Raw genomic sequence first — 12,255 nt, forward strand, 5'->3', positions numbered from 1 at the left:
ATGAAATCCTGCCACTTGCAACAACGTGGATGGAACTGGAGGGTATTATGGTAAGTGAAATAAGTCAGTCAGAGAAAGACAGATATCATATGTTTTCGCTCATATGTGGAACTTGAGAAACTTTTTTTAAATATAATTTATTGTCAAATTGGCTTACATATAACATCCACTACTCATCCCAAGTGCCCTCCTCAATGTCCATCACCCATTTTCCCCTCTCCCCCACCCCCACATCCACCCTCAGTTTGTTCTCTGCATTTAAGAGTCTCTTGTGTTTGCCTCCCTCCCTCTCTAATTGTAACTATATTCCCCCTCTTCCCTTCCCCCATGGTCTTCTGTTAAGTTTCTCAAGATCCACATATGAGTGAAAACATATAATATCTGTCCTCTGACTGACTTATTTCACTCAGCATAATACCTTCCAGTTTCATCTAGATTGCTGCAAATGGCATGATTTCATTCTTTCTCTTTGCCAATTGCATACATTCCATTGTGTGTGTGTGTGTGTGTGTGTGTGTGTGTGTGTACCACATCTTCTTTATCCATTCATCAGTTGATGGACATTTAGGCTCTTTCCATAATTTGGCTATTGTTGAAAGCACTGCTGTAAACATTAACAGAATACCATGGGGGAAGAGAAGGGGAAAAAATAGTTTCAAACAGAGAGGGAGGCAAACCGTAAGAGACTCCTAAATACAGAGAACAAACTGAGGGTCCATGGGAGGACGGTGGAGAGGGGAAAATGGGTGATGGGTATTGAGGAGGCACTTGCTGGGATGAGCACTGGGTGTTGTTATGTAAGTGATGAATCACGGGAATCCACCCCCAAAACCAAGAGCACAGTGTATACACTGTATGTTAGCTAACTTGACAATAAATTATATTAAAAAAAATAACTAAAATAAAATAAAAAGACAAAAAAAATCAATTAAACCTACAATATAAGGAACTAAACATGTCAAACCTCTAGGATGTTGTGTGGTAAAATAATAGTAGGAGTAGGGGACACTGACGTGTTAGCAGTGGTTTTGGTCAGTTAAAATGTTCAAGAAGCAGAATTAATTCTATTAAGTCACCAGGGTACTATATAATGCACGGTGCTAATTACAAAACTGAAAAAGATGATGCTATTTTCAGACAGGCCTAATAACTCTCTTAGGACAGCAATTAAAAAAGTTTGGGTCTGTGCTTTCAGTCGTTTCCTGAGTAAAATGAGATTCTGGTGGGAAAGTCATTATTTAAAGTGCCACAAAAATGTCAGTCACGTATTATTGTTGAATTCCTTAACATCAGCAGAATATTACGGACACAAAAATTGAACTAAGGTTCAAATTGTCGATGTGCAAGATAGAATGGGTAGTTGTAATCTGGCAAGTTGTTGAAGACACTGAAAATACTGAAAACCTATCTAAAAATAGAAGTATTTATAAATTATTTTTGAGATAGTGGCAAATCATCTTCATTATCTGCCTCTTCTGGAACGTTTTTTATGGAAAGCAAAATGCTCACTTGAATTGTCCCATTTAAATCGAGAAGCTTCATGTCTGATGACTACAGTCATTCTACATTTCACCAATAAAGTAACACTACTTTTCTGCCAGGGCTGAATAAGGGACATAACAAATGCCAGAGCAGAAATTTTAACCAAATTTCATAACAATGATAACTACTTTTTTTCCTTTCTTAGTGATTTGTTATTTTCAGAGTTTATATTTTTCATTTCATTAGTCTTCATTTCAATAAATATCTATGTGTCTACTGTGTGCAAACTAGTGTATGAGATTTGGGGCCAGTAAGATACAAAAGATACACACTGCCTTTCAGAGTCTTGTTTTTAACCCACAAATATCTCTCAGCTGAATTTATATTCCTATATAATAGAAGAATCATCATGAGTCTTGCAATAATCATTTATTTTGCAAATAAGAAGATCTGAAAGAATTGCCGATTGTAACAAGTCCATTGATTTCCCTCCATCTTTATGCTATGACCACATTTCAGAATTCCCTGGATTGTTTGTGATATCTTCCTAAAAGCTTACCGGACCATCACATACACAGGCTACAACTTGTTGTCACCCAGGTAGTGTAGTCAGTAATCTTCTTGTATCAAAACATGATATTCATTCTCCTCTGGTTGTTCCCTATTGCTCTCTGAATAGGATAAAAAATTCCTTCGTAAATCTACAGGGCACACAAAATCTAGATCATACATATTTCTCTTTTATTTTTTAAGTTTATTTATTTATTTTGAGAAAAAGAGAAAGTATGAGTGGGGGAGGGGCAGAGAGAAAGACAGAGAGAGAGAGAGAGAGAGAGAGAGAGAGAGAGAGAGAGAGAATTCCAAGAAGGCTCTGCACTGTCAGCACAGACCCTAATACAGGTCTCGAACCCACGAACTGTGAGATCATGACATGAGCCGAAGTAGGACGCTCAACTGACTGAGCTACTCAGGCACCAGGCACCCTTGGCTAACACATATTTCTAAAGAAGTATTTGTCTGAATTCCCTCAAAACACCTCTGTCCAAACTCTGGCCTTATGGAAATATTTACATTTTCTGTGCCCTGGAACCTTACATATCCTATTTCTCTATGGGGAGCCACTGTCCTTTCTCTCTTAATCCTTACCATCCTTTCAAGTTTTGAATTCACTACTCCTTCCTCAAAAAAGCCTTTTCTTACTTCAGACCTTGGAGGAGACCAGCTTATTATGGGTACTACTACAGTATCTTTGATTTCCTCTAAAGCCTTTATTAAATAGCTATGTGCCAGGCCTCATTCTAGGAGCTTGGAATATATCAGTAAACAAACAACAAAGAAATCCCTGCCCCCGTGGCACTTACTTTCAAGTTGGAGTAGACAGACAATGAACAATGTAATGAATATATTAATTATGAAAGCAGTATACTAGAAGGTAATCATGACAAAAACTAGAGCAGGGAAAGCTAGCAATGGACATACCCTGATGGATGGAGAGATTCCAATTTTACTTATTTATTTCTTAAATGTTTATTTATTTATTTTTGAGAGAGAGAGGGAGATGAGCAGGGGAGGGGCAGAGAGAGAGAATCCCACACAGTTTCCATGCTCAACAGGGAGCCTGATGTGGTGCTCTATCTTATGGCTGTGAGATCATGACCTGAGCTGAAATTAAGAGTATGATGTTTAACTGACTGAGCCACCCAGGTGCCCCAAGATTGCAATTTTAAAGAGAAAGCCTGCCACTTCCTTCCTTGAGAAGATAGCATTTGAACAAAGATCTGAAGAGTGATGTAGGCTTAGCCATGCAGATATTTAGGGGAGAACAGTCCAGAATAGGAAATAGCCAGCACAAAGACCCTAAGTGCCTTCCATGCTTAAGAAACACCAAAAAGGCTAATGTAGCTGAAGCTGCATGAGCAAGGGGGAGAATGCCAAGAGATGAGTCACTTGTGACTGGGAGACAGAGTATTTAGGGCCTCAAAGAGATAACTTTGGCTTTTACCCCATGTGAAACAGAGGGCTATTGGAGGGCTTAAAGCAGCACAGTGACATGATGTTAATTTATGTTTTAAAAGGACCACAAACATGAAAGATAAGGGCAAATGTGAAATCGGGGAAACCAGTCTAGGAGACCATTGCAATAATCCTCGCAGAGAGACGATGGTGATTGATTTAGGGTGGTTGCAGAACAGGGGTTAAGAAGTACAGCAGAGCCTATAGGATTTCCTGAACAATTGGATGTGGACTGCAGGGAAAAGAGAGGAGTCAAGGCCATTTCCAAGTTCTTGGTCAAGTAACAACTGAAAACATGGAGTTGTCATCACATGAGGTAGAAAGATTGTTGAAGGAAGTTTGCAGGTGCTGAAGAGGGAGCAGCAGTGGGAAATCAAAAGTTTAGTTTAGAATATATTGACTTTGGGATGTCATTAAGACAATTTCCATCCTTGCTAAAAGGCAATTGCTGGTTTCTAGTCTGAAGACTATAAATCCCCGAAGACTAGAACTTTGTCATTTCTGACACCTAGAACAGTGCCAGTCTGCAGAGTAAAAACTCAATAAATAAGTATTGAGTGGATAAATGAATTGATAAATGAATAAATGAATGAATGTTGCCTGAAATTAGTGGATTGGTGAGCCAGATTTAAAATCTCAGTGCCATGACTCTAGAGTTATTTTTTGCACAGAATATAAGAATGAAGAAATTTAACATTTGTAATTTATATTTCATAGTTATTGACATGTGTTGATATTGAAACATTTATATTTTACTTTTATTCATCAAATAAGAATGGTTTTAATGAAGAAACTACGGAAGCTTCATTAACTTTTGGAGAAGACTAAGACTTTAAAACAATGATTTACTTAATACTCTTATAATTTGCAATAATTTATATTATTTCCAAAGCCTAGCCATAGTGAGAATTTTATGTAATGAATTGCATTTTTGCAGATTTTTATGCCTATAATGTAAATTTTTATTGTAGTAATAATAAAATGTGATTTAAATGACCAGGCAATGTACCTGGTACAATGACCCAAAGACAACATAAAAATAAATAATCTCATTGGGAAATATTTTTACTCTCCTTCCTTAAAGAGATCATATATTGAAAATATGCTACTTGTTTATATTAGAAAATGCTATATCATGCCCTATATGGCCTTTCTTCCTTTCTTCTGCCCATGGAAGCAGAAAAAATCTTGAAAACCCTGTTTTCTAATCCCTACCTTTTACGTCTGTTGACAGTTGAAGAGGCTTATCTCTTGACAACTCCCACAATATGTCCCTCCCACCCAATCTAAATATTTTAAATTCCTACAGTGGAAAAAACAAACAAACAAAGAAACAAACAAGTACAGTTTCCTGACTCAGTCATGCCCTTGTGTCACTTCTGAGTCTGTGTGCAGGCTCCTTCACACAGGCACACCCTTTTCTCCAGGCACACCCCTGCTCAGATGCCCCATCTTCGGAGAGCCCTCCTTCACATCCCTTCCCCCATATTGCCCTAATCGTATGCAGGGAAATGGCATATTTTATATGCACCATCCCTTATCGTATTTGCTTATTGACATGTTAGTCTCCTCCATTAGATTACAGATTATCAAAGAGCTTTTTTTTTTCTTTAATACAGTCCCTGGTGCTTTAGTAAATGAGCAATATGTCTGTGTTGAGATGAACTCCTACCCAAAGCCATTTGGTTGCACAGACTAATTTTTATCAAGCTTCAAAGGCTGTAAAAAATGTCTCCTATGGAAGCCTTTGTTTCCAAAGCTGTGCTGTTTTTGTAAATGGTGTTGAATCTTTAACTGGGGTCAAACACTGAATCAGAACCTACATTTTTTTAAACTTATAACCCTATGTATGCTGTTTGCACACCAAAGGGCCATCACGATCTCTCTGAAACTTGGCAGAAGCAGCTGAAAGAAAGGCACTACAGGGGGAAATGCTACAGCAGGAAGGGAGCGAGCTTCCAACAGAGCAAAATCTGGAGCTAGAATCTGGCAAAATTGTTAATAGAATGCATTGCCAAAGATGTCTCATACCCCAAGTTTGCCTTGTATTTTGATGCATGACCCATGAACTTCCACAATGATACAACTTCCTTGGGACAATAATCTTCTCATTTTGCTCTCATCCTCCTCACGATAGGCAGCAGTGGAGGAACATGATGACTACCAGAGTATTCAAAAGGAGCATGTTAGTTCTATTTGGGGATGAATGCCACAGGCAATGTTCATCTGACAGCTAAAAAGGCACCATCTTGGGATGGGTAGAAACCTGCAATTCCACAGAACAAGGGTCAGCAGTCAGACTGTTACTGAGCACAGGTGTAGATGTACCCTGACATCAACAAAATGACTAGGTGTCCATTTTCCTTCTCATCAGCCTTGCTACATGATGGCACTCCCACAAGTCCACAATATTGTTATAAGCAGTGTGAATGTGGAGTATGAGTCAAAGTCACTAAACAAGAAGCCACACAGTTTTGAGAAAAAAAAAAATGAACTCTGGGTTATTCTTTAACATTCTATGAGATGCTGTCTGGGATTTAACTTAAAATTAACAAGATCCATTTATATACCCCAAAGTAGAGAACTTCAATCCTTACCTAGGACCAGTCTCACAGCCAGACCCAAATTTAAAGCCAAACATCCACATCTGGTTTTTTTTTTTTTCCATTATGTGCAGAAAACAAGAAAACCTCTCTCTGATGTATAAACATAACTGTGAGAGCAAATGAAATAATACTGTCCCTGACTGGTTGATACACAATCTGCTTAATAATATACAAACAAGCAAACAAAATCATTACGCCTTTGAACTACTTTGCATTATGTTCTGAAGCTCTTAATTTTCAAAAATCTAGTTGCATAAAGAATGTGATCATCTCATTCCACTTACTGTTTCTTTGATCCATTCTTGTCTCTGCTGTCAATAAGGTGACCAAAAAAGAAAAACAACAACAACAACAACAAACAAACCTTCCTATCAACAGCAGAGACATTTAATATTTGGAGGTAAGTATATGTATGCAGGTGGACACATAATAAAATACACTGAATAAACAAGTAAAGTCTCCATGGGGAGAATAAAAGATGAATCTGGGTAGTGCTCCCAACAGAACAGTGCACTGCATTTAGAATTCAAAGATTCTCTGTTTGGTTGCATGAAGCATTGCATTTTTTATAAGTACTAGAACAAACAGATTTTTATCTTCCTAGGGTGTTGCAGAGAACAGGCTACTTGCTAGCAGTTAGATATAGACAGATACAGATACAGATACAGATACAGATACAGATATATAAATACATAGACACAGAGGTAGATGTACATATCGGTAGGTAGATACATACCTTAATTGTAGTCGTGTGTGCTCCAGGGTATTCTTTTTCTTCCAGCGTTGACCATCTTTCTATAAATTTAGATACCAGGGAATCATCATAGTCCACTATCTGAAATCCAGAAACGTTTGCCCCTCCAAACTGAATTTTTAATAGGTCTCCATCAGTAAAGCCCTAGACACAGAACACATGTCAGGCTTTCCATTAGGAATCAAAGAGAACATTTACAAAATAACCTATATATTGAGGTTTTACAAATGTCAAAGAGCACACAAGATCAAAAGCTCATAGGAAATGATTCATGCATCTATCAGTCAGTACTCGGCACCAATACCTACTATCATCTTGTAATCACAGTAGGTCCTTAATCAATGAATGTTTATTGGCTGTACTCACATAAAAGTTCTCCATTTTATTGAGAAATCTTCCATGGATAAGGACGGGTTTTATTTATTGATTCTACAACAGAGCACTACCACATGGTTACAGATACTTAATAACATAAAGCTAGTTCTCTGGGAGCTACACCATTGTGAGCAAGTTATTCCTATTAAAATTGGTCATTCTCTCAGGTGATAAGACACCTTTAAAATAAGCATGGAGGGTACTAAATGACTAGTCATTATTTGAGAACAGTCAAACAATTTCATATTAAGTATGTAAGTTAATTTTTTATAAAATGTATTAAATTTTAAAAATCAATCTCTTGCATTATTAGAATGAATTCAGTCATTACTAAAACTATTATTATGTGGTATTTCCATTGATTTCAAATTTTGTGCTGTCATGAATTCTATCTCAATTTGAGAGTATTCTCTCAAAGATGAAATCACAAGGTGAAATCACAATTTTAAATCACAATTAACTTTTTCACCTCATACATTTACTCCTTATTATTGTGCATAAGGATTGAAATTATCCCTGAATCCAAAATATAGGAGAATCTTGTCTTTGTTATTGATATTAAGAAAGTATATTTTAATATATTTGTGTAAAGAAGGATAATTACTTTGTTATTCTTTTGTTTTTTTTATTCTTTTGTTTTTCTTTTTATCAAAATAATGCAAACAGTGCAAAAAAATATATAACAAAAGCTGCAGATTCTCTGCTCTGCCCAACCCTGTTTCAATTAAGCTGCTTCAAAACAATCAATTCCAATAATTTTTGTTTTTCATATATTTATCTCCATATTTCTGCATGACACATATGCTCTCTTTTTTTTTTCTTTAATTATAATTTTTTTTTTTTTTTTTTTTTTTTTTTTATGAGAGAGAGATAGAGACAGAGCACGAAGAGGGGCAGGAAGAGAGGGAGACCAAATCTGAAGCAGGCTCCAGGCTCTGAGCTGTCAGCACAGAGTCTGACGCAGGGCTCGAGCCCACAAACCATGAGATCGTGACCTGAGCCAAAGTCGGAGGCTTGACCGACTGAGCCACCCAGGCGTCCCCACATATGCTTTCTTAATTTATCCATTTTAGATATTTTTTATTGAGTTTTTGCTTATGTCAGATGAGCATGCAATTCATTCACTTTTACCTCCTCATCCATTTCACGTTCATGCTTTTCATATTTGCAATTCTGTTATTCAGAGTAAAGCCAGATAATGTGCTGAGGCTGCATTTTCCTTCATGAAAGGTATTTCATTCTCACATTAATAATTGCTTCAGTTTTTCACTACTACAGTTTTCACTACTTACTATAGTTTTCTGTATACCTATCTTTAGTTTTTTCCAGTTGCTCCATGGGAACTTTTCATGTTTATACAAGTAAATCTTTCCTTTTCTAAATAACATATTCAAACATATCAAATAATCTGCTTCTCCCTCTTTTTTTTTTTTTTTCTGAATATTTAATTTACAGGAGAACTTCTTAAACGCTGTGATCTGAACTGGCTCCTCTTTCCGTCTTCTCTGCAACAATACCCTGGAGTGTCCCTTCACCATGTCTCTGACTAGTTCCGAATCTGGCTGCCTTGATTACTATTCTTTCATGTTTTATTCCCTTCTTTCAGAGCCCTCAATAGCTTCCTGAGACACACTGGAGGTAAGTTTTTTGAGACACTGAATGTCTCAAAATATCTTTATTTTGCTCTGACACTTGATTAGTATTTTGGCTAAGTACAGAATTTTAAGTTCAAACTTTCATAATCTGAGGACATTGTTCCTCTGACTTCTATTGTTTCTATTGAAAAATACAATGTCATTATTCCTAATTATTTTTTGTAATAAATACAAAAATTTGACCTCCTTTGTACCCCTCTCTGCCTCCACCTCCCACCTGTCCAAAATCTTTAAGATCTATCTTTCCCTGAAATGTCATGATGACATCTTCTTTGAAATATGAAAGGAAGTCTCTTTTCTTTCATTGCTTTCTGTAGTCAAGGGGCACATTTGTGTCATCCAGTACTGGGAATGTTTCTGAATGTTCTTTGACAATTTCTTACCCCGTTTTCACTACTGTGTCTTTCCAGAATGCCTATTATTACCACATTGCAACTTTTAGAGTAAATGTCTAAGTCCCTTTACAGGTTCCCCTGCATTTCATACGGTATTGTCATTTTGTTACATAATCGTAAAGACTTTTCTTAAGCTTATCTTCAAAGTCACATAATTTTACTTGTTACTTTAGGGAAAAAAAAAGTTAGCTTCCCATAGCTCTTTCTTATTCTCTGAGGGTTTTTTTTTTCTTTTTTTCTTTTTCATAATGCACTCTTTCTCTTCTTTTTGGATAAAATATATTTTATTTCTCTGCAGATATCCATTATAACTTTAAACATTTGTCTTGTGTTATCTGCCTGCCCTGTTTTTGTTTATTTTACTTTTATTTATTTATTTATTTATTTATTCATTCATTCATTCATTCGTTTATTTGTTTGTTTTATATTATATCCTTCATGGCCCAGACTTTTCACAAATGCCTAATTCTATTCGGCTATTTAAGAGTAAGACACTAAAAAAACTTTATTGGAATTTCTATGTGCATGGGGGAGGCTCCCTGATGAATGTGCTTCACTGTAAGGCAGATAGTCTGGGAGGGATGGGTTGGTTGCAGCACGTTTTGTCCATATCTACGGATTGAGGAAATGAAAACTAGACCTCTTTACGCCCACTTCTTGGTCACATTATGCACAAATCATCCTCTTAAGTGCTGTATCAAGAACTTAATGACAACCTGTGTTTGGGAGCTTAATCAAGCATTTACCAATTCCTGAGGAGATTAATCAACAGTGGTATCTAAAGGGCTTTACTATCTTTTGTAACCACCACCTTTAACTCTCAACACACACTGGAGAGGAAAAAGGGGACATTTCCAATCAAGATTTTGGAAGACCAAAGCGCTTCCAACTCTGAATGGCATTCTTCAATTTGAAATGTCAGTGGAATTTTCAAATGTCTTCTAGTTCTCAGAAACCACAGCTTTTCTCAGATTCTTTGAATTTACTGATTCATTAGAAGTTCCATATGGTGAAGATACCAAGTATTCAGAAAAGGAGGAACACAATTTGAATTCAGATAAAGTATTAGGCACTTTTCTCCCTAGAAGCATGGCAGCAGCATGAACTTGTTTTTTGATTTTTTTTTTTTTAAATCTTTTTACTTTGGTCATTCGTACATTTCTTTCCTTTTTCATAGAATCAGATATCAACTCTCAAATTGATGAGCCACCTTCTGTCATTATTTCTCAATGTTCCAATATAATCTTCTCCATCTGGACATTTTTAAAGATCACGGCTTTCAATGTGGCTCTGTGTTGTTCATCAAATGGCACAATTCACACAGGGGACTAACTGTCCAGGCTGTTCCCTGCACAGAATGTAGTTCTGAAAAGAGTGAATACAGAGTTGTATCTATTTTAACCCTCGCTGCTCAGGTGGGAAGTCATTTAGGATCTGTAATAACATATTAAATGGGTAAGTTCTGATGAATTTTATTGTAGTTAGCCATTTCACGGGCAAACAGAATTTTTACCTGAACAACCAACTTCTAGCAGTAGCATGTAAGTTTGAGATTTAATATTTTAAATCACTGCGGCTACCTTTTAGTGAAAACAGTATTTATCAGTTGTGAGGTGTTTGTTTTTTTTTTTTTCTCCATGATTACCAACAATAATGTCTTCTAGTATAATAATCTGATATTCCAGAAGCCATGAAATGAATCTACACTTACGTAGATATGAAAACTTTCCCAAGCCCTATTATGCTATTTAGAATAAGCTCTTATTTTTTCCCTCCTTTTCCCACTATTTTTCAGAGGTTGGGGAAGGTGGTATTCTCATCAAGGAAGATCATACCTCTTTAAAGAACATAAACCTTTGCAGTGATAAAGGCATAAGATCATTTTACTGCTGATCTAAAAACTATTTTGAAAAAAAAAATGTCTAATGATAATTCTAAAGGGCTTTGATTATATTTAAGAGAGAGATACAATTAACCATTTGGATATTCAGTATAATCATAATCTGACAGAAATCCCAATGAAAAAGTCATCAGCTATAGGAATTCAATTTCATTGTGTTGCTTACATAGTAAGTAGATAATCAGAAATAAATAATATATAATGTATTAATATTCTTGACATTTCCAGCTTTAATTTTTCACTGAGAAATTCTCACAAATGGGCATTTATTTCAAATATTATATATACTAAAAACTTTAAAGGAATGAACGAAAGGAAAAATGTATAAAACACCATGACAATGAAAACCAAGAGGAAATTTGAATAATTAAGCTTTATGTATTTTTGAAACTTTTCCATAACTAAATATGCTTTTTAAGACAATTTATAAACTTGTCAAATATCGTTCTCTAATTTCTTACATAATTTATAATAGGAGATTGATTAGAAAATGTAAAATAGGAAATAAATCCAAAACATAACAAATTCAGAAAAATATCATTTCTAATTGATTAATAGAATCACAATATGTTTTTAAAAATACCACTGATAAATGCTGATCATTCACAACTATTTTATAATTAATAAACATCTCTATTAAAATAATAAATATCAATTAATTCACCTACCAGATTTGCAATGATATAATGGTAACCTTTAACATGTTTTCCAATGGTAATAACCTAACAAAGATAAAGAAACCATTATTTAATAAATGCAAATAACATAAATGTAAAATTATTGATGTTATGGCCCAAATGAGAAAAACAATAGAATTTTATCTACTATGTTTTTTGATATTCTATGAGGAGTCATATTTGACAAGATATAATTATCACAACAGTGACTATTTCTCTCAGAAAAAGGTAACAATACATTTTAGTGCTTTATCATCACTTCTTTCAAGAAGTCAATAACTAAACAGACATAATTACCTCAGTTTTGTCAATAGTGGAAATAAGATCACAAGATCTTAAGAAATATAAAACTAAAAACATGTATGAATCCATAATAAGCCATAGTTTTCTTCCTACAA

The 12,255-nt window shown here is 35.3% G+C and overlaps 1 protein-coding gene across 3 annotated transcripts in view; it reads right to left on the reverse strand.

Annotated features, from left to right (window-relative positions):
- GRIA2 (glutamate ionotropic receptor AMPA type subunit 2) overlaps positions 1 to 12,255 on the reverse strand; it is a 156,042-nt gene that overhangs the window by 45,093 nt on the left and 98,694 nt on the right. For all 3 annotated transcript variants that reach the window (XM_007084210.3, XM_007084209.3, XM_007084208.3), the window contains exons 5-6: positions 11,849 to 11,902; positions 6,838 to 6,999 (exon numbers count right to left, since the gene is read on the reverse strand). In XM_007084210.3, coding sequence (XP_007084272.1) covers positions 6,838 to 6,999; positions 11,849 to 11,902 — 216 coding nt within the window. The remainder of the gene's footprint in view (positions 1 to 6,837; positions 7,000 to 11,848; positions 11,903 to 12,255) is intronic.

This window comes from Panthera tigris, chromosome B1 (genome assembly GCF_018350195.1).
Source record: "Panthera tigris isolate Pti1 chromosome B1, P.tigris_Pti1_mat1.1, whole genome shotgun sequence".
Classification (NCBI taxonomy): Eukaryota; Metazoa; Chordata; class Mammalia; order Carnivora; family Felidae; genus Panthera; species Panthera tigris.